Source organism: Oryx dammah, unplaced genomic scaffold (assembly GCF_014754425.2).
Source record: "Oryx dammah isolate SB20612 unplaced genomic scaffold, SCBI_Odam_1.1 HiC_scaffold_26, whole genome shotgun sequence".
NCBI lineage: Eukaryota > Metazoa > Chordata > Mammalia > Artiodactyla > Bovidae > Oryx > Oryx dammah.
In genome coordinates this window covers 84,515,141-84,538,214 of record NW_024070210.1, presented here as the reverse complement: position 1 = coordinate 84,538,214, position 23,074 = coordinate 84,515,141, and the positions used below count along the sequence as shown (strand labels likewise).

Genomic DNA, 23,074 nt, shown 5'->3' with positions numbered 1-23,074 from the left:
CCTGCAGATACCCAGGCGTTACGGGACTTTTCCCCGGGCCTCCAGAGAAGGGAGGACTGGAACTCGGCCCTATCAGAAATCAGACCAGACCAGAGCCAGAATTCAGGTTCTCTGCCGAGAGGAGGTGATCAGTCTCCAATCCTCAGCTCAGGCTGAGGGCCCTTTGACCAGATTCCTGCATCCAGGACTGGGGGACTAGAAAAACGGGGAAGGACAGGAAGGGTTAAGGAGAGGAAAGAAGAGAGGGAAGGGCAGAGAGGTCAATAAAGTCTCTTGTTCCTTACCGGACGGGGCACTCTGGCCAGTTGTCCGTGTCAGGAGGAGACCAGGGACAAAAGGGTCCCAGTTGCGGCTGCTGGGTCTGGTCCATTGGCAGGCAAGCTGGCCCCTGAGTACCCCGAGTGGTCAGGATGTCAGTCTCAGCTAAGAAGAGTCCCACCAGAGTTGCCATTTGTTGCAGGAAGGAGGACCCCTTCCAGGGCCCGAAACTGGGCTCTTGTCTAACACTCGGAAATGAATTGTCTGAAGAGACACATGTGCTCACAAAGCAAGAGATTTTATTGGGAAAGGGCACCCAGGTGGAGAGCAGCAGGGTAAGGGAACCCAGGATGTTTCAAGTTCTTTTTGTCTTGAGCCTGAGGGCATATACTGTAGTCTAAATAGTCCAACTTGGGTAAGTGATAGCTCCCTTTCTGTGTGAGTATGTTATTCATTTGAAATATGGTTCTGCTCAGATCATCTGTATTTTTGTATCAATGTTACACCCTCCCCCAAGTTTGTTGATTTTATTGTTTTTTGAGTAGGTAAGACATTAACATCCCACTCATTCATTTTACAGATGGCCTGGGGATGTGAGATTATGTTGGCAAGGCCACTGAAGCCTTTGGTGAGCTGTATGTTGGGTGCTCAGGGCACCTGGTCTCCACCTTACCGCCTTTCATCAAACACTCCAGGCTTTGGTGTTTTCCGGTGCTTACTGGTTACTAGGTTCCCATAGCTGGACTTGTTTAGCTAGGAGCTTGGATTAATTATGGTTTCAAATGTCTGTAGTATCAACCCCTTTTCAGTGATTTACATAAAAGCCTCCCAGTCCGGTTTGGCAGTTTCTTATCAAGTTAAACTTACATTGAACACAGGACCAGCAATCCCACCCAAGAGAAATGAGAATATCTATTTCTACATAAATAACTTTACACAAATAACTATGCCAGTTTTAAAAAATGGAAACAGCTTAAATGTTCATCAGCCAGTGAATGGGTAGATTGTCATACAATGGAATACTAATCAGCAATAAAAAGGGAAAATATTCCTGATAGATGCAACACATGGATGAATCTCAAAAAGGTTATGCTGAGTTAAAGAAGAGACATTCAGGAAAAGACAGAAATCTAAGGAAAGAAATCAGAAAAGTGGTTGCCAAGGGCTGGGAATAGGGAAAGGTGATTGCAGAGGGGCAGCACAAGCAGTTTTTGGTGTGATGGGAATATTATACATTTGACTGTGCCAGTCATTACAAGATGGTGTATGTTTTGTCAAATATTTAGATGGTACAAATAAAAAGGTGAATTTTATTATAGGTAAAGGGTACTGCAGTAAACCTGACCTTCTAAATTTTTATTTATTTGTCTTCAGCTGCGGCTGTGCTGGCTCTTCGTTGCCATGCTTGGGCTTCCTCTAGTTGTGGTGAGGGGTGCCACTCTCTAGTTGTGGTGCAAGGCCTTCTCACTGCAGTGGCCTCTCTTGTCGGTGAGCACAGCCTCTAGGGCGTGTGGGCTTCCATAGTTGCAGCATGAGGGCTCAGTAGTTGCAGCTCCTGAGCTCTAAAGCACAGACCCAATAGTTGTGGCACAGGGCTTAGTTGCTCTGCAGCATGTGGGATCTTCCCAGATCAGGGATCGAACCCATGTCTCCTGCAATGCCAGGAGGATTTTTTTTTTTTTTTACCACTGAGCTACTAGGGAACCCCAAACCTTATCTTTTAAAAAGCCTCCCAGTTCTACCCGCTACCCTTCTTCTACCTGCTTCTCCTGAACTCCGCCCCTGCTTGGCGCTCTAATTCTAGGGGGGAAATGCAAATCTTTAACCAGCTATGGGGAGTGCCTGACCATTTTTGAACAGAGAAATAAGATAATGAATTGGCATTAAAAACATTGTCAGTGAACTTTGATAGGAATATAAATGAGTGAGAAAGAAGAAACTGGCCTGAAGAAAAGCTGGGGGTGATAAATTATAATTGGGTCTTCCATGGGATGTTCTGTGAAGGGATGGGCTCATCCATTCCTTCAAACCCATATGGAGTATCTTCATTGCTGGGCACGGGGGACACGATTGTGTCGTCTAGTCAGGATCTGGGGATAAGCTGGTGGTGGTGGTTTAGTCGCTTAGTTGTGTCTGACTCTTTGCGACCCTATGGACTGCAGTCCCCCAGGCTCCTCTGTCCATGGGATTCTCCAGGCAAGGATACTGGATGGAGTAGGTTGCTATTTCCTCCTCCAGGGGATCTTCCCTACCCAGGGATTGAACCTGCATCTCGTGCATTTGCAGGTGGATTCTTTACCACTGAGGGAGTAGCAATCACAAATTGGGATGTGAGCTCTGAAGCAAATCAGAGGGAATGACTTGGAGGTGGTATGCCGAGGACTGTGGATAGAGAGCAGGGATCCAGCATCCAGAGTAGGGTCGTGGGCAGATCTGCTGAGACCTGAGGGTAAGGAGGCATTGTCAGAGGAAGGAAGGGAGAAGAGCTTGACAGCAGAGGGAAAGCTGTGTGAGCCCAGTGTGTTCAGGCATCATGGCTGGAGGGAGGCAAGGGGAAATGATAGGTGATGAGCTTGGAAAGGAAGAACCCCAGAGCCTGTTGAGGGTGTCCAGCAGTGGGAACTACTGTAGTATTACATATAGGAAAATGACATGATCAGATCTGTGATTAGTGGTGAGCTGGCTGCAAAATGGAACCAGGCTTGAAAGATGGCAGCAGGGAAGCCTGTTAGGATACTATTTCAGTTATCCAGACAAGAGATGGTAGTGGTTGAGGGGATGGAGAGGAGGGTTTTAAAAGCTATTTTAGTTGATAGAAATGTCAAGATTTGGTGACTGATTGTTGGAACAGAAGGAGAGGCAAAAGTCAAAGGTGGTACCTTGCACTTGGGTGGGTGGATAGATGGTGATGCTTGAGGGAGAACAGATTCAGGAGAAGAGATTAGGATGGTGTTCAATGTGAGGTGCCTGTGAGGCACCCAAGTGAATTCAGCAGGCTGTTGGACATATGGCTCTGGAACTCAGAGGAGCAAATATGAGTGGTATGGAATGGTTGGGAGTGCCTGCAGAGAGGGCATAGCTAGTGAACACCAGGTGAAAACCTTAAGCCATAATACTTAAGGCAGAAAAAAGAACTCACAATTGAGGCTGAGAAAGAGGGGCTAGAAAACTAGGAATAAAAACAAAGACATGAGAAGAGAGGAAATATTTTTTAATCTGTTAAGAGGTCAAGTAAGGTAAGGGTCAAATAGTTTTGGCATCAATGAAACATTGATCTTGGTGAGAAGAATTCCAATGGAAAGACTGAGGCCAAAGCCAGGCTACAATGTAATTAAGAGGTAATTGGCCAGCAGCCCAGGCCAATTCCTAAATAACAAAAATCCCAACCTCACACCAGGCTTCCCTGGTGATTCAGATGGTAAAGAGTCTACCTGCAGTGCAGGAGACCCAGGTTCGATCCCTGGGTTGGGAAGATCCCCTGGAGAAGGAAATGGCAACCCACTCCAGTATTCTTGCCTGGAAAATGCCATGGATGGAGGAGCCTGATAGGTTACAGTCCAGGGGGTTGCAAACAGTTGGACACGACTGAGCGACTTTACTTCTTACTTCTCAATCTCACACTTGACAACAAAGTTCAATGGTTCAAAGACTTAAACATAAAAAAAGCAATAGGAAAAATATAAGATTAAAAACATTTTTTTAATGTTAGAGTACAAAAGACTTTTTTTCTGGTGTGACACAAAACAGAAGCCACAAAAGAGAAGGCTGATAAATATGCCTACCTTAGAATTTTTCCTAAGCAGTCACAAAGCAACATAAGCAAAATTATGAACTATAAAAAATTTGAACTCAAATTTTGGATGAGGACTAGTTTCCTTAATATGTGAAGGAAGAGCTTTTACAAAAAATCAACAAAATCAACAAAAAACTAAACCCAACAGAACAAGGAGGCAAAGGATATGAACACAATTCTTAGAGAAGGAAATACAAATGGCTGTTGAACACAGGCACACCCAATCTCATTTACCATAAGAGAAAATTTAAATTTGTGATTTTTATTTTTCACCTATTAGATCAACATCCACAGAAAAGTTTGGTAACACTTTGCTGTCTGAGAAATGTGGAAAAACAGGTCCTCTCTTACATGTCTCCTAGGATTCTGCATTTGGACATTTATGGAGGACAGTTTAGCAATATCTGTGAAACATTATGTAAGACAAGTATACTCTTTATCACAGTACTCTTCTGTAAAATGATGAATTTCCAAGTTTACTCACTGTAACTATGTAACAGCAAAGATAGGAACCATCTTTATGTGGAACATTATGGGTTGAGGATATTATGTCTATTCTTACTGATGTCTGGTCCTGTAGAAAGTTGAGGAGAATAGGATTACAGTTCCATGAGAGCAAAGATGTAGGTGCATATTTCATAGTCATTGGTTTAGGGGCAAAGGTGGAAGTGAGAATCAGTTCATCTTAGAAAACAGTGGTTCGGGAAGAGCTAGAGAAACCAGAGAGGGAGATTCCCGGAAGGACAAAGAAGAGAGAGAAAGGAAGCCAACGTGATGTGATGATCTGGAAGCCAGAAAGTGAGTCTGTCTCTGCATAGGGTACAGACCAAGGACTGGACACTCCTGGGTCGGACCGACACTGCTGATCTCTGAATCAGTCCTGGACTTGCCCTTCCATTGGACTTACTGGGATATGGGAACAGAAACTCTCAGTGTCCTCAGAGAATACGGATGGGGTTTATTTCCAGGCTGCCAATGCTCTGTTTGCGTCGGTCGCCTAGGAGACGAGCACCACATCCCACTGAGCAGGCGCTTTTTCTGAGGCCACGCCCCTCCCGTGGGCGGGTGCTGATTGGCCCGTTTGAAATGCGCCGGGCGCGAGCTCACCTGGCCCCTCAGCGGCGTTTCACAAATTCCTCAAGCGCCGCGCTTGAGTCGCCGAGTCGCCGTCCCTGTGGCCGGTCCCTGAGGCCCGCCGTTCTCGTCAACCCCCGACCGAGTCCGGCATCCCCCGCGCGCGCGTCTGGGCAGTTCGGAGCTTACTACCATGAAGGCAGCGTGAGTACTGGGCCGCGGAACTGGGGCCGGCGTCTCCCCCCGCCGCGGCAGGCCCCCGGCCGCGCCGTGGGCACCAAGCCCTTGCCGCCCGGGACCACCGAGCCCCCCACCAGGACCGCCCAGGGGCAGACGGGCGTGAAGACCCGTCCTCGTCCACCCCGTCTAGCTCCGCGCCTCGCGGAGTCGGGCGCCTGGCTCCCCGCCCTGGCTACACTCGGCCGCGAAGGGCGGCCCCACGTTGGGAGGGGCGGGAGGTTTGGGCCGGGACCGCCGCCTCCAATCCTTTCTCTAATTCCCCTTTGCTTCCCTGGCCGCCCGCACCCGCGGGTTGCATTTTGCCCAGTTAGTGAGGGTCGGGGGTCGTCCCGCGGGTGGGCCTGCTGTTGTGTCCTGGGTTTGGGGTTGGGTAGGTGGTCTCAGTTCCTGAAGAGCCCTTGGCATCCGGGCGCACTGCCTGCCTTTCCTAGTCTAATTCGGTAGCCTCGGGGCCGCGACCCTCGGGTGTAGGCCAGTTAGTTCCTTTTGCTCTGTTCTTTTGGTCTCAGACAACCCCGCCCCCGGCCACAAACGTCCACATTCCTCGCGTAGTTGGTTGACATTTGCGCCGCAGCCTAATTCCTTGACCGCTACTGGGTGACGAAATACTTGTGCAAAGAAGGTTAACTTTATAATCATCATCATGATATCGCTGCTGCTGCTGCTGCTGAGTCGCTTCAGTCGTGGCCGACTCTGTGCGACCCCAGAGACGGCAGCCCACCAGGCTCCGCCGTCCCTGGGATTCTCCAGGCAAGAACACTGGAGTGGGTTGCCATTTCCTTCTCCAACGCATGAAACTGAAAAGTGAAAGTGAAGTCGCTCAGTTGTGTCCGACTCTGCGATCCCATGGACTGCAGCCTACGAGGCTCCTCCGTCCATGGGATTTTCCAGGCAAGAGTACTGGAGTGGGGTGCCATTGCCTTCTCCCATGATATAGCTAGTCGTTTGCCAAAAAAAAAAAAAAAAAAAAAAACAACCCAGCTTGTTTTCTTAAGAGGCTAAAGTCAAAATTTTTATCTTTGGAGAAAAAAAAATGTTGAGTTTAAGTAAACCTACCATAATATTTTGCACTTAAAACACGAATTTGTTTTGTTTCATTGGGAAAGTGCTGAGAAAGTATTTTAACAACCTGTATAGTCCAAGCCAATAATTTCACTTAGTGTCAAATGTTTATCTCGTCTGTAGATAAATGGAGGGGAAGAGGGGAGTGTCATACTAGAGAAATGGTGAAATAAACCAAAATATCTTTTTCTACTGCCCCCACTTAAGAGAGCACAAAATTGCAGTTTGGGGACCACATTTTGTCTGGGAACAAAGGATGATAGTTTTGAGAATTCAATAGTCACTTGTTCTTTAAAAATAAAGACATAAATCTTGATCAAAGAGTGGATTTCTCCATCTGCATTTTTATAATTTAGAAATTAATCACTTGGTCTGCCTTGGCAATGGGCTAAGCACAACATGTGTGCTTTATGAAATGCCTTTTGAGATAAGTGTGCTCAATTATCTGTTGAGTTTTCAAATTTGTTATGCCTGTAAAATTGTTGGTCAAGAAAGCAAACCACTTAACATACAGAACTATAAGTAGATACTAAAAAAAAAACAGAATTTGACTGAGTAAGTTGTAAAGATCTTACAGGTTTTATTCAATGATTTGTGAATCAGACAGCCTCCTATCTAGCAGAAAGGTGTTCCTAAGAGCTGTACAAAATGGAAGATTTTTGGGGGGGGGTTGTGGAACAAAGGAATTATACTAGCAATGAGTGGGTTGTTTGTAGCAAGGTGAACATCCTTTACTCTATGGCAGGGGTCTATCAGTGGCTAAGGAAACGGCAACCCACTCCAGTGTTCGTGCCTGGAGAATCCCAGGGACGGGGGAGCCTGCTGGGCTGCCGTCTCTGGGGTCACACAGAGTCGGACACGACTGAAGCGACTTAGCAGCAGCAGCAGCAGCAGCAGCAGCAGCAGGGGTCTACCAGATAGATCACTTTACCAGTGCTGACCAGGTAATTCCAGATTGACTGGTTTAAGATTCTTCTATTGGGAGTGGTTGGAACTGTAAGTTAGGTATTAAGTCACAATTTGGTGGCATGGAACTTAGCACAAATAACTCCATTTGGGGCCGGTTATTTCTGTTTTTGGTGCCACAAATGTCTCCTAAGCCAAATTTTAATTACTTTTAAGTTTCACATGTCACAAACACTCTGCTACTAAGGTAGTTTGTACGTATTCATATTATTTGGGGCATAGTGTTTTGGAACTGCTGAAGAATAATTTTATAACCCCTAGGAAGATTGACTCTGTATGAATTATAGGTTAGGTTTTTATGTTAGTATTGAACTGAAATGTTTTTGTTTCTATGACCAGGAGGACTAAGACACCCAGGAAACCACCAGTGAAAAAAGGATCCCAAACGAGTCTTAAAGACCCAGTTGGGGTAAGATCTGCCTGTGAATTTGTGTATTCTTTCTTCAGTCCCTTTATGTTTTGTATGCTTGAAAGGGACAGAGATGTGGAAGTGGAATCAAACAACATTTAGCTAAAAGGACTGTACTAAATTGCTTAAGGCTGATTCCAGCTTTGAAATTTTGTTTCTATGTAGAATTTATTAGTCTAGTGAAATGAAGCCTTTGGTTGTCAATTGCATACTTCCTATAACTACTTATATTTGAAAAGTTGTAGATAATGAAAAAATATTTTTCAACATGTTGGAGATATTCTTCATAGTCTCTGGGATGGGGAGAAATTTTGTGCTTGGATGAACATCCTCTATCTTTACGACAGTTATATAGTAACTTATGGCATACTTCAAGAGTAAAGCCCCAAACTCCATGCTTTTGGGGACCAAGTTTCATAGACTGGTTTAGAACAGTTTCATTTATCTCGTGACTACTCTATGAACTTCACTAGTTTCAGGCTTGGGAACTTTTAAAAGCAAATGGCAAATAAAAGAACATTGGCTTGCTCTGTTTTTTTGTTTTGTGTTTGTTTGTTTTAATTTTCCCTTCATTGGCACTGGAGTGTTATCTTTGATCTGAGTTGTAGGAACCAGATGCTTTGCATATACAGCAAACAGTTTTCTCCCAACCCTATTACTGATTAAGAAGATGACGTTTTGAATCTCTCACTGTAGTATATTGTGTTACGCTGGCAAGTTTTACCTGACATCCAATTCCAAACAATCCTAACAGCTTTTCAGATATTTTTCATTGTGTGACATGTTCTTGATTTTTAGAGTTTTGATTTTATGTGCATTTAAAATTGTCTCATATCTCATATATCTGTTTGCGTTTGACAATCAGCAAATTAGGTAGCAGATTTTTGGCTTTTGTAGCTCTTAAGTTTATATAGCTCTCAAGTTTAGATGCCAAATGTTGGTTGGTGAATGAATAAATGAGTGAAGGAAAAGTCAGGTAAAAAGTCAACCTTTGTTGTTTAAGCGCCTTCTTGTATTTTCAGGTGTATTGTAGGGTACGCCCACTGAGCCTTCCTGAGCAAGAGTGTTGCATAGAAGTAATCAATAATACAACAGTTCAGCTTCATACTCCTGAGGGTTACAGACTCAACAGAAATGGAGACTATAAGGAGGTAATTCTGCTTGGAACCACCTGTTTTTAATTGATAGGTTTTTTTCTTGAATTGGTTTTCTGTTTTTTAAATATGACAAAATTCCTGTGTTTCCACTTGACTAAAAGACTTATTTACTTCAGTCTAACTACCTACCATATTAAAAGTGTCTAATTTCTGGGTTTTATAAACACACCTTTGGTATACTGAAGTTAAAAGATTCTTTTCAGATGATAATTTCTTATACTGGATATTTATTGCTTTTTAGAGCATATGTTAGGGATAGTTTAATGTGCAATGATATCTGATTGTGCTGCTGCTGCTGCTGCTAAGTCACTTCAGTCGTGTGCGACCCCAGAGACGGCAGCCTACGAGGCTCCCCCATCCCTGGGATTCTCCAGGCAAGAACACTGGAGTGGGTTGCCATGTCCTTCTCCAATGCATGAAAGTGAAAAGTGAAAGTGAAGTCGCTCAGTCTTGTCCGACTCTTCGCTACCCCACGGACTGTAGCCTACTAAGCCGCTCTGTCCATGGGATTTACCAAGCAAGAGTACTGGAGTGGGGTGCCATTGCCTTCTCCAACCTGATTGTACTAGGCAGTTACATATATATATATATATAGTTCCATGTGTGGGATTGAAGTAACATAATAGGCATTGTGTACTTGTATCGATTTCTTATGAAGTGTTTTTATTTTTGTAAATAAGCAAAGAGTTCAGTTCAGTAAATATGTGCTAAGCTGGAGGGTGGAAGGAGACTTAAAAATGAATAAGACATGATCCTTGCTTTTATGGAGCTTACAACTTAGTTGGGAGCACAGACGCTAAGGAACTAATGCTCAGAGGTAAGACAGAGATGTGCTTAAAGAAATGGACTCTGGGAATGCAGAAAAAAGATTAATTCAGGCTGTCAGCTCTTGTAGATGCCTTTACTCTTTTATGTACACTACTCCTGGGAGATTGTTGGTCAGAAGCCTACCAGTGGCCTCTTTGGTGGTGTGATGTGATGGACACCTCTTTGTCTTCATCATGATCTGTTTCTCAGCAGCACTGTTCTGTCTTCCCCCTCGAACTTTCCATGTTCTGTCTTTTATCCATAGCTTTACACATTGATTACATGGTAATAATTTTGGAATTTTTATCTTCAACCTACATCTTTTCTCTAAACTGGAATGTCCACTGTTTGGATACTGTGGCATGTCCAAAAGAACTCTTGATTGTTTTTCCCCTCTAGATCAGTACTTCTCTTGTTTTTCTTGTCATTAAATAACATCACCACCATCTATTTGCTCAAACCAGAAACCTTGTCCCTACCTTTTTCTTGGGGGCTTCCCTAGTAGCTCAATTGGTAAAGAATCTGCCTGCAATGCAGAAGACCTGGGTTTGATCCCTGGGTCGGGAAGATCCCCTGGAGAAAGAAATGGCAACCCACTTGAGTACTCTTGCCTGGAGAATTCCATGGACGGAGGAGTCTGGTGGGCTACAGTCCATGGGATCATAAAGAGTCAGACAGGACTGTAGACGAACTTTCACTTTCACTTTTCTGTTCAGTTCAGTCGCTCAGTCGTGTCCGACTCTCTGTGACCCCATGAATTGCAGCATGCCAGGCCTCTCTGTCCAGACCAACTCCCGGAGTTCACTCAGACTCACATCCATCAAGTCAGTGATGCCATCCAGCCATCTCATCCTCTGCTGTCCCCTTCTCCTCCTGCCCCCAATCCCTCCCAGCATCAGAGTCTTTTCCAATGAGTCAACTCTTGGCATGAGGTGGCCAAGGTACTGGAGTTTCAGCTTCAGCATCATTCCCTCCAAGGAAATCCCAGGGCTGATCTCCTTCAGAATGGACTGGTTGGATCTCCTTGCAGTCCGAGGGACTCTCAAGAGTCTTCTCCAATACCACAGTTCAAATGCATCAATTCTTTGGCACTCAGCTTTCTTCACAGTCCAACTCTCACATCCATACATGACCACTGGAAAAACCATAGCCTTGACTAGATGGACCTTTGTTGGCAAAGTAATGTCTCTGCTTTTGAATATGCTATCTAGGTTGGTCATAACTTTACTTCCAAAGAGTAAGCATCTTTTAATTTCATGGCTGCAATCACCATCTGCAGTGATTTTGGAGCCCCCAAAAATAAAGTCAGCCACTGTTTCCACTGTTTCCCCATCTATTTGCCATGAAGTGATGGGACCAGATGCCATGATCTTCGTTTTCTGAATGTTGAGCTTTAAGCCAACTTTTTCACACTCCTCTTTCACTTTCATCAAGAGGCTTTTTAATTCCTCTTCACTTTCTGCCATAAGGGTGGTGTCATCTGCATATCTGAGGTTATTGATATTTCTTCTGGCAATCTTGATTCCAGCTTGTGCTTCTTCCAGACCAGCGTTTCTCATGATGTACTTGGCATACAAGTTAAATAAGCAGGGTGACAATATACAGCCTTTTCCTATTTGGAACCAGTCTGTTGTTCCATGTTCAGTTCGAACTGTTGCTTCCTGACCTGCATATAGGTTTCTCAAGAGGCAAGTCAGGTGGTAGGTATTCCCATCTCTTGAAGAATTTTCCACAGTTTATTGTGATCCACAGTCAAAGGCTTTGGCATAGTCAATAAAGCAGAAATAGATGTTTTTCTGGAACTCTCTTGCTTTTTCGATGATCCAGCGGATGTTGGCAATTTGATCTCTGGTTCCTCTGCCTTTTCTAAAACCAGCTTGAACATCAGGAAGTTCACGGTTCATGTATTGCTGAAGCCTGGCTTGGAGAATTTTGAGCATTACTTTACTAGTGTGTGAGATGAATGCAGTTGTGCAGTAGTTTGAGCATTCTTTGGGACTGGAATGAAAACTGACCTTTTCCAGTCCTGTGGCCACTGCTGAGTTTTCCAAATTTGCTGGTGTATTGAGTGCAGCACTTTCACAGCATCATCTTTCAGGATTTGAAATAGCTCAACTGGAATTCCATCACCTCCACTAGCTTTGTTCATAGTGATGCTTCCTAAGGCCCACTTGACTTCACATTCCAGGATGTCTGGCTCTAGGTGAGTGATCACACCATCGTGATTATCTTGGTTATGAAGATCTTTTTTGTATAGTTCTTCTGTGTATTCTTGCCACCTCTTCTTAATATCTTCTGCTTCTGTTAGGTCCATACCATTTCTGTCCTTTATCGAGCCCATCTTTGCATGAAATGTTCCCTTGGTGTCTCTAATTTTCTTGAAGAGTTCTCTAGTCTTTCCCATTCTGTTGTTTTCCTCTATTTCTTTGCATTGATCGCTGAGAAAGGCTTTCTTATCTCTTCTTGCTATTCTTTGGAACTCTGCATTCAGATGCTTGTATCTTTCCTTTTCTCCTTTGCTTTTTGCTTCCCTTCTTTTCACAGCTATTTGTAAGGCCTCCTCAGACAGCCATTTTGCTTTTTTGCATTTCTTTTCTGGATGATCTTGATCCCTGTCTCCTGTACAATGTCACAAACCTCCATCCATAGTTCATCAGGCACTCTATCTATCAGATCTAGTCCCTTAAATCTATTTCTCACAGGTCATACCTGAATGGTCTAGTGGTTTTCTCCACTTTCTTCAATTTAAGTCTGAATTTGGCAATAAGGGATTCATGATCTGAGCCACAGTCAGCTCCTGGTCTTGTTTTTGTTGACTGTATAGAACTTCTCCATCTTTGGCTGCAAAGAATATAATCAGTCTGATTTGGATGTTGACCATCTGGTGATGTCCATGTGTAGAGTCTTCTCTTGTGTTGTTGGAAGAGGGTGTTTGCTATGATCAGTGCCATTTTCTTGGCAAAACTCTATTAGCCTTTGCCCTACTTCATTCCGTATTCCAAGGCCAAATTTGCCTGTTACTCCAGGTGTTTCTTGACTTCCTACTTTTGCATTCCAGTCCCCTAGAATGAAAAGGACATCTTTTTTGGGTGTTGGGTCTAAAAGATCTTGTAGGTCTTCATAAAACCATTCAACTTCAGTTTCTTCAGCATTACTGGTTGGGGCATAGACTTGGATTACCGTGATATTCAATGGTTTGCCTTAGAAACGAACAGAGACCATTCTGTCATTTTTGAGATTGCATCCAAGTAGTGCATTTTGGACTCTTTTGTTGACCATGATGGCTACTCCATTTCTTCTGAGGGATTCCTGCCCTCAGTAGTAGATATAATGGTCATCTGAGTTAAATTCACCCATTCCAGTCCATCTTAGTTCGCTGATTCCTAGAATGTCGACGTTCACTCTTGCCATCTCCTGTTTGACCACTTCCAATTTGCCTTGATTCATGGACCTGACATTCCAGGTTCCTATGCAATATTGCTCTTTACAGCACTGGCCCTTGCTTCCATCACCAATCACATCTACAACTGGGTATTGTTTTTGCTTTGGCTCCATCCCTTCATTCTTTCTGGAGTTATTTCTCTGTTATACCCCCTCATATCTAGTTCATTAGCAGATCCAATCAGTTCTGCTCTTGAAACTGTCCTTTTATTTCTATCTCTACTGCTGCTACCCTTGTCTGAGGTCTGTTTTAATTAAGGAGACTAGTGCTTCTCAAACTGTCTATGATGAAGAAGCAACTTTTTTATTTTCAGTGCATTGTGACTGATACTTTTATGCAGCTTTGCCACAAGAAACTGTTACACAATTGTTAGGCAAAGTTAGACAATGGAGAACTGGTTTATAATCTGTTCAGACTAAGCTCACTGATCACATGCTGGGATGTTGCAGCCATGTGAAATGACTGTAGAGGTTCTGAGCAATTACTCTCCATCTCTGTAATTACTTCCCCGGGACAGGAGACAGATAGCCCTCAGAGGGGCACTGGCTCGCCTGCTGACCGCACTTTCAGTGGCTTTGACAAGACTATGCTGAAGCCAACTGGACCACCTGCTTCCATTCTGAATCTTCTCTGATCTGTTGTCACAGAGCAGCCAGTCAAAGCAGAAGTCAGACCTCACTATTTCCCTTTTTTTTTTAAAATTGAAGTACCGTTAAGTTATAGTGTTGTATTAGCTTCTGGTATACAGCAAAGTGATTTGGTTATACATATATGTACACATTCTTTTTCATATTCTTTTCCTTTATAGTTTACTACAAGATACTGAATACACCTGCCTGTACTATAGAGTAGGATGTTGATGTTTATCTATTTTATATATGTTGTTGTTCAGTCGCTAAGTTGTGTCTGACTCTTTGTGACCCCATAGACTGCAGTACACTAGGCTTCCCTGTCCTCCACTATCTCCCAGGGTTTGCTCAAACTCATGTCCATTCAGTCAGTGATGCCATCCAACCAGCTCATCCTCTGTTGCCCCCTTCTCCTCCTGCCTTCAATCTTTCCCAGTATCAGGGTCTTAATACTTTGTATCTCCTAATCCCAAACTCTTAATTTGTACCCTCCCCCACCATTTTTCTTTTTAAAGCCTTCTAAAGGATAAAGTTTTAAAATGGGAAAATCCTATTTAACCTCACCTCTCAGTACTCATCCAATCCGTAATGGGCTTCCCTTGTAGCTCAGCTGGTAAAGAATCTGCCTGCAGTGCAGGAAATCCGGGTTCAATCCCTGGGTTGGGAAGATCCCCTGGAGAAGGAAATGGCAACCCACTCCAGTATCCTTGCCTGGAAAATCTCATGGACAGAGGAAGCTGGTGGATTGCAGTCCATGGGGTCGCAAAGAGTTGGGCACGACTGAGCGACTAACACACACACAATCCGTAATTGCTTGGATAAGCCAGAATCCTGCCTTAGGCCTTTTGCCTTAGCTCTTAGCAGGATGGCTCCTCATCCTCAGGTTGAGCTTAAACCACCTTCTCCAAGAGTCTGTCCAGACCACCCCCATCAGAAGCAGTACCATTCCTCCTTCTGTCCTGGTCTGGTCTATACTTCCTTAATAGCACTTATCACAATCTGTAGACTTATGTACTTGTTTATGGTCTCTTTCCCCAGGTGCAATATGCACTTCTAGGGGGTGTGCACCTTATGTGTCCAGTTGGCCAAATACTCAGTAAAGTGGAGTAAGCATGAAGGAATGGTTTGGGAAGGCATGGAAGAGTAGGGCTTTGAGAATATAAAATAGTTGAGAAGTGACTTATTGAATTTTACTTTTATTAGAGTTAATTTCATGTATGTGTAAATAGTACAAAAGCTTCAGTGGGGATTAAAAGTTCTCAGTGTCTTGTGACAGAAGGCAACACTGGATAATGGGAAAAATGTTAGAATGGAAATGGCTTTGACACCAATTAGCTTCATTGGCTTGGGCAAGTTCCTTCTTGGCCTCAGTTTTCTTCACCTGGAAGGGGGTGGGAGTTGTTCGTGAAGACTTGGAGGTCATCTGATTGACCTGTCACACTATCCTGTGTGTATCCTTTCAGTTCCAGGATTCTTTGTTCTTTCTATGAACTCTAAAGCTGTTTTCTAAAGGGCTTTCCTCATAGGTCAGTTGGTAAAGGATCTACCTGCAATGCAGGAGACCCCCCCAGTTCAATTCCTGGGTCTGGAAGATCTGCTGGAGAAGGGATAAGCTATGCACTCCAGTATTCTTGGGCTTCCCTTGTGGCTCAGCTGGTAAAGAATCCGCCTGCAATGCAGGAGACCTGAGTTCAATCCCTGGGTTGAGAAGATCCCCTGGAGGAGGGAAAGGCTACCCACTCCAGTATTCTGGCCTGGAGAATTCCGTGGACTATAAAGTTCATGGGGTCACAAAGAATTGGACACGACTGAACAACTTTCACTTTCAAAGCTGTTTTATAGCATTGGAATAAAGACAAAGGTGAGAGTTAGCTGAAGTAAGTGTGTGATATGCTAGACAGTGTTTCAGACATGATTAGTATTAAGTGTGAGCTGCTATTATGATGATGGTGTATTTCAGTCCTAATCTATACGGTCTCCATTTGGGGGACAAAACTGCTAATAGTTTTCATAAGGGTTATGATATTGATATCTGAGCAGGTTGAATTTAAGATAAAAGATATAGAACAGGGAAAAGGGGCCATGTTATAAAGGCTATAATCCATAATAAATTCTGATGAATGCTCAGACACCAATAACAGCATTGATGTTCATGGAGCAAAAACTGAAAGAAATTCAAGAAACCTACAGGAACAGTTGCAATGTCTACAAGCTACTAAAACTAGGAAATAATAAAAATAGAATAGAATTCCAGTCTTTGGACAGTTAGGTCATTTTAGTTTACCTTGAAATGTATTTGTTTACCCCAGTCCCTAATCTTATTTTTCAGTTGGAGGTTGGTAATATTTTCGATAGTATAGCTATATTTCATATGTTGAAAGATCTGAGTATTGAAGTATTACTGCACTTTAAAGGTCACAATTACTTAAAATTTATTTTATATTAGAACAGAGATCAAAGGTTTCCCTGGGGGTCCAGTGGTTAAGACTCAATCCTTCCACTGCAGAGGGCTTCATTCCTGATCAGGGAACTAGGATCCTGCATGCCTTGCAGTGTGGCAAAAGGAAAAAAAAAAAAACTCAGATGAGATTATATTGACAGTTATTTTCTAGTTTTAAAAAAGCAATACATCAAAACTCTTAATTTTTTACTGTTATGCTATTTTAGAATGACACCTTTATTAAAAAAAAAAAGCAGTAAAGTAGTATATGAAGTAATGCTTGAGGATTTTCACAAATCTGTGACTGAATTGTTATAATACCTTTTGATCTTCTTTGTCACTTAATTAAAACAAAATCAGCCTTAGTATATGAAGCATAAGTAGATTTAAGACTTTTCTCCATATATACTTTTATACATATATATGTACATAAAACCCTTCAGTAGTTGTGACCATACTATATACTTCAGTACTATAACCATAAGTATTTACCAGTTTATAATTGGTATAATTTAAGTATGTCATGACCTTTTAAAGGTTCCAAGTTTAAAGTCTATTGATATTTTTTCTTTTCATGTCTAGATTTAAGTGTTCATGAGGAAACATCTGAATGTGTTTAAGCAGATGTATTTCTATCCTAGATATAGTGTGATTCCATTTATGTGCTTTTTATTTCTTCCTTCTCCACAGACTCAGTATTCATTTAAACAAGTATTTGGCACTCATACCACCCAAAAGGAGCTCTTTGATGTTGTGGCTAATCCCTTGGTAGATGACCTCATTCATGGCAAAAATGGTATGATTCTGGAGTTTTGCTGAATTTTACTTTTTTTCTTCTGGTAAAACTTTTTTGATACTTACATATTTACTTTATGTTTGGCCTTGAACTCAGTTAATTTGTCAGGATTGTGTTAAACCTACTTTTTTGAGCAGTTGATTTTATATTTTAATTCACTTATTTTTTAAAATTTCATATTGGAGTATAGTTGATTTACGGAGAAGGCAATGGCACCTCACTCCAGTACTCTTGCCCGGAAATCCCATGGACAGAGGAGCCTGGTGGGCTGCAATCCATGGGGTCGCTAAGAGTTGGACACAACTGAGTGACTTCACTTTCACTTTTCACTTTCATGCACTGGAGAAGGAAATGGCAACCCACTCCAGTGTTCTTGCCTGGAGAATCCCAGGGACGGGGGAGGCTGGTGGGCTGCCGTCTATGGGGTTGCACAGAGTCGGACACGACTGAAGTGACCCAGCAGCAGCAGCAGCATAGTTGATTTACAGTGTTGTATTAGTTTCAGGTGTACAGCTAAATGATTCAGTTGTACATACATCCATTCTTTTTCAGATTCTTTTCCTGTATAGGTTATTACAGAATATTGAGTAGATTTCCCTGTGCTATACAGTAAGTACTTGCTGGTTATTTATTTTAAATATAGTAGTGTGTGTATGTCAGTCTCAAACTCCCAATTTATCCCTCTCTGGTAACCTTTGGTAATCATAAATTTGTTTTCTAAGTCTGTGAGACTGTTTCTGTTTTATAAATAGGTTTATTGGTATACTTTTCTTTTTTTTAGATTCTACATCTAAGGAATCACATTGTCTTTCTCTGTCTGATTTGCTTCACTTACTCACTTAGTATGATAATCTCCAGGTCCATCCATGTTGCTGCAAATGACATTATTTCATTCTTTTTATGGCTGAGTAATATTCCGTTTGATATATGTACCACGCCTTTATCCATTCATCTGTTAATGGACATTTGAGGTTGCTTCCATGTCCTGGCTATTGTAAACAGTGCTGCAGTGAACACTGGGGTGTATGTATCCTTTCAAACCATAGTCTACTCTGAATGTATGCCCCAGTAGTGGTATTGCTGCCTCCTATGGTAGCTCTATTTTTAGTTTTTTAAGGAGTCTACATACTGTTCTCTTAGTGGTGTACCAATTTACATTCCCACCAACACTGTAGGAGTGTTCCCTTACCTCCACACCCTCTCCAGCATTTATTGTGTGTAGACTGTTTGATGATGGCCATTCTGACAAGTGTGAGGGGATATCTTATTGTAGTTTTGATTTTCATTTCTCTAATAACTAGCAATGCTGAGCATCTTTGCCTGTGCCTCTTGGCCATCTGTATATCTTCTTTGGGGAAATACCTATTTAGGTCTTCTGCCCATTTTTTTATTTGATTGTTTTGGATGTAGAGCTGCATGAACTGTATTTTGGAGATTAATCTCTTGTTGGTTACATCATTTATAAATGTTTTCTCCCAGTCTGTTGGTTGTTTTTTCATTTTGTTGATGGTTTCCTTTATTGTGCAAAAGATTTACATTTTAATTAGGTCCCATTTATTTTTGTTTTTACTTTTATTACTCTTGAAGGTGGGTCCAAAAATTATCTCACTGTGATTTATGTTAGAGTGTGTGCTGCCTATGTTTTCCTCTAAGAGCTTTATAGTATCTGGCCTTACATTTAGGTCTTTAATCTATTTTGAGTTTATTTTTGTGTATGGTGTTAGAGAATATTCTAATTTCTTTTTTTTTTTTTTTTACATGTAGCTGTCGAGTTTTCCCAGCACCACTTATTGAAGAGACCCTTTTCTCCATTGTATATTCTTATCTCCTTTGTCGCAAATTGACCATAAGTGTGTGTTTCTGGGCTTTTTTTCCTGTTCCTTTGACCTATAGTGTTGTTTTGTGCCAGTACTGTAGCATTTTGATTTCTGTAGGTTTGTAGTATAGTCTGAAGTCAGGGAGCCTTATTCTTCCCACTTCATTATTCTTTCAAAGGATTGCTTTGACTGTTGGGATGTTTGTGTTTCTGTATAAATGTAAAAAAAAATTTGTTTTAGTTCTATGAAAAATGCCTTTGGAAATTTGAGAGAAACTGCATTGAATCTGTAGATTGCCTTGGGTAGTACAGTCATTTTGACAATATTGATTCTTCCAATCTAAGAACAGGGTATAACTTTCCATTTGTGTCATCTTCAGTTTCTTTCTTCAGTGTCTTGTCGTTTTCAGAGTACAGATCTTTTGCCTCCCTAGGTAGGGTCAGTCCTAGGTTTATTCTTTTTGATGTGATAGTAAATGGGATTATTTCCTTAATTTCTCTTTCTAGTCTTTCATTGTTAGTGTATAGGAATGCAAGAGATTTCTGTGTATTAATTTTGTGTCCTGCAGCTTTACCAGATTCATTGAGGAGCTGTAGTAGTTTTCTGGTAGCATCTTTAGGATTTTCTGTGTCATCATGTCATCTTCAAACAGTGACAGTTTTACTTCTTTTCCTTCTGGACTTCTTTTTCATTTTCTTGGATTGTTGTGGCTAGGACTTCTAACACTATGTTAAATAAACATGAGAAAACATCCTCATCTTGTTCCTAATCTTAGAGGGAATGCTTTCAGCTTTTCACCATTGAGTATGGGCATAAACTGCAGGTTTGTCATACATGGCCTTTATTATGTTGAGGTGTGTTCCCTCTATGCCCACTTTCTGGAGAGGTTTTTGACAAAAGCATTTTCTGCATTTATTCCTCAGTTTGCTAATGTGGCATATCACACTGATTTGTGGGAACTGAAAAATGCTGTATTCTTGAGATAAATCCCATCTGATATTAGTGTAAAATCCTTTTTATGTGTTGACTGAAAAGATGAGTTTTCAAAGTTGCGAGTTAAGTTTTATTTGGGGCAAAATGAGGACTGCAGCCCAGGAGACAGCACCTCAGATAGCTCTGAGAGACTGGTTTAAAGAGGCAGTAGGGGAGAGTCAACAAAAAGATTTTGGTGAAGGGGGAGTTCAATGCAATCAAGCCCTTACTTTACAAAAGCTTTTCTGCTAGTCATCAGCTGATGTCACTATGAAGGGATTTAGTGATTTTTCTAGATATGAAAAGAGGCAAGGATTTGGATCATGAAATCAGTTCCTGAAAATACCTAACTATCTAAAGACCTGTTCCACCAGTTTCCCTATCCACCAGTTTCCCTAGAGCACAGAGTGACGCACTCTCCACCCTGAATTCCCCTCAGGGTGTGTTGAAGGTTGGCAGCTGAAGCAGCATAGGGTTCAGGTGGCAAATGCTCTTGTTCAGTTGCTGGCAAATGCTCTTGGCAAGTGCCAGTTTGTAGTTGATAATGTATTGTTGGTTGTGCTTTGCTAGTATTTTGTTGAGAATTTTTGCATCGATACTCCTCAGTCATGTTTGCCTGTAATTTTCTTTTTTGTGATAATTTCTCTGATTTTGGTATCAGGATTATAATGGCCTTATAGAATGAGTCTGGGAGAGTTCCTTTCTCTGCAGTTTTAGAAGAGTTTCAGAAGAATAGATGTTAACTATTCTCTAAACATTTGATAGAATTCTCCTGTGAAACTGTCTGGTCTTGGACTTTTGTTTGTTGGGAGTACCTTTTTTTTTTTAATGGCGTATAGTTGATTTACAATGTTACGTTAATTTCTTCTGTACTGCAGAGTGACTCAGTTATACACATATATATTCTTTTTTATATTTTCAGTTATGCTTTGTCACAGGATAGTAAATATATTTCCTTGTGCTATATAATAGGACCTTGTTCATCCATCCTATGTATAATAATTTGCCTCGCTAACTCCAAACTCCTACTGCTTCCCTCTAGTACTCCCTTCCCTCTGAGAACACAAATCTATTCTCTGTATCTGTGAGTCTGTTTTAGTTTTGTAGATATGTTGATTTGTGTCATATTTCAGTTCCACATATAAGTTTTATCATGTTATTTGTCTTTTTCTGACTTAGTATGGTCATCTCTAAATCCATCCTTGTTGCTGCAATGGCATTGTTTCATTCTCTTTTTTTTGTGGCCGAGTGGTATTCCAGTATCTCTGTGTATGTATGTGTGTACACCATATCTTTATCTATTCGTCTGTCAGTGAACGTTTATGTTGTTTCTATGTCTTGGCTATTGTAAACCATGAACACTGGGGTGCATGTATCCTTTCAAAACATGGTTTTCTTTAGATATATGTCCAGGAATGGGATTGCTGCATCCTATAATAGCTCTAATTTAGGTTTTTTAGTAACCTCTATACTGTTCTCCTTAGTGGTATACCAATTTACAAACCCACCAACAATATAGAAGGGTTCCCTTTTCTTCAGACCCTCTCCAGCATTTGTTGTTTGTAGACTTCTTGATGAGGGCCATTCTGATTGGTATGAAGTGGTACCTTATTTTAGTTCTGAATTGCATTTCTCTAAGAACTAGTGATACTGATCATCTTTTCATGTGCCTCTGGGCCATCTGTATGTCATCTTTGGGGAGATGTCTGTTTAGTTCTTCTGTCCATTTTATGATTGGGTTGATTGTTTTTGTAAAAGAGATGCATGTTATTGTTGTTCAGTTGCTCAGTTGTGTCTGCTCTGTGACCCCACGGACTGCAGCACGCCAGGCTTCCCTGTCCTTCACCATCTCCCGGAGCTTGCTCGGACTCACGTCCATTGAGTCAGTGATGCCATCCAACCATCTCATCCTCTGTCATCCCTTTCTCCTCCTGCCTTCAATCTTTCCCAGGAAAGAGGCTGTCCTCTTTCCCAGTGGTCTTTTCCAGTGAAGTGGGCTCTTCGCATTAGGTGGCCAGAGTATTGGAGCTTCAGCATCAGTCCTTCCAATGAATATTTAGGACTGATCTCCTTTAGGATTGACTGGTTTGATCTCCTTGCAGTCCAAGGGACTCTCAAGAGTCTCCTCCAGCACCATAGTTCAAAAGCATCAATTCTTTGGCACTCAGCCTTCTTTATGGTCCAACTCTCACATCCATACATGACTACTGGAAAAACCATAGCTTTGATTATATGGACTTTTGTTGGCAAAGTAATGTCTGCTTTTTAATACACTGTCTAGGTTTGTCACAGCTTTTCTTCCAAGGAGCAAGCGTCTTTTAATTTCATGGCTGCAGTCACTATCTGCAGTGATTTTGGAGCCCAAGAAAATAAAGTCTGTTTCCATTGTTTCCCCATCTATTTGCCATGAAGTGATGGGATCAGATTCCATAATCTTAGTTTTTTGATTGTTGAGTTTTAAGCCAGCTTTTTCACTCTCCTCTTTTACCTTCATCAAGAGGCTCTTTAGTTCCTTTTTGCTTTCTGTTGTAAGGGTGGGCTCACCTGCATATCTGAGGTTATTGATATTTCTCCCTGCAATCTTGATTCTAGCTTGTGCTTCATCCAGCCCGTCATGTCACATGATGTACTCTGCATATAAGTTAAATAAGCAGGGTGCATGGGTTGTTTGTATTTTGGAGATTAATCCCTTGTTGGTCACATCTTTTGCAAATGTTTTCTCCCAGTCTGTTGGTTGTCTTTTCATTTTGTTGATGGTTTCCTTTTCTGTGTAAAACTTGTAAGTTTGGTTAGGTCCCATTTGTTTCTTTTTGGTTTTATTTTTATTGCCTTGGGAGAATAACCCAAGAAAACATTTGTTACTGTTTATGTCAAAAACATCTTGCCTATGTTCTCTTCTAGAAGTTTTATGATATCCTCTTATTTGTTTGCTTTCTGGCCATTCCATCTGGCATGCAGGACAGTTTCCCAACCAGGGATTGAACCTGGGCCACCACAGTGAAAGCACCAAATCCTAACCAGTAGACCACTAGGGGACTCCCAGTGTCTTACGATTAGTTATATTATTAAGCCATTTCGGGTTTATTTTTGTGTATGGTGTGAGGGTATGTTCTTCCTTCATCAATTTACACGTGGCTGTCCTCTTTGCCAACACCACTTGCCAAAGACACTGTCTTTTCTCCATTGTATGTTCTTGCTTCCTTTATCAAAGA

The 23,074-nt window shown here is 41.8% G+C and overlaps 1 protein-coding gene across 6 annotated transcripts in view; it reads left to right on the top strand.

Moving 5' to 3' along the window:
- Window positions 1–5,128: 5,128 nt before the first annotated feature.
- The window catches only part of LOC120852500 (kinesin-like protein KIF23), a 44,344-nt gene continuing 26,398 nt past the window's right edge, over window positions 5,129–23,074 (top strand). For 3 of the 6 annotated variants that reach the window (XM_040225770.1, XM_040225768.1, XM_040225772.1), the window contains exons 1-4: window positions 5,129–5,329; window positions 7,733–7,802; window positions 8,825–8,953; window positions 16,968–17,073. In XM_040225770.1, coding sequence (XP_040081704.1) covers window positions 5,319–5,329; window positions 7,733–7,802; window positions 8,825–8,953; window positions 16,968–17,073 — 316 coding nt within the window. In that variant the 5' untranslated portion in view covers window positions 5,129–5,318. The remainder of the gene's footprint in view (window positions 5,330–7,732; window positions 7,803–8,824; window positions 8,954–16,967; window positions 17,074–23,074) is intronic. The other 3 variants (XM_040225774.1, XM_040225771.1, XM_040225769.1) reach the window with 1 other exon arrangement.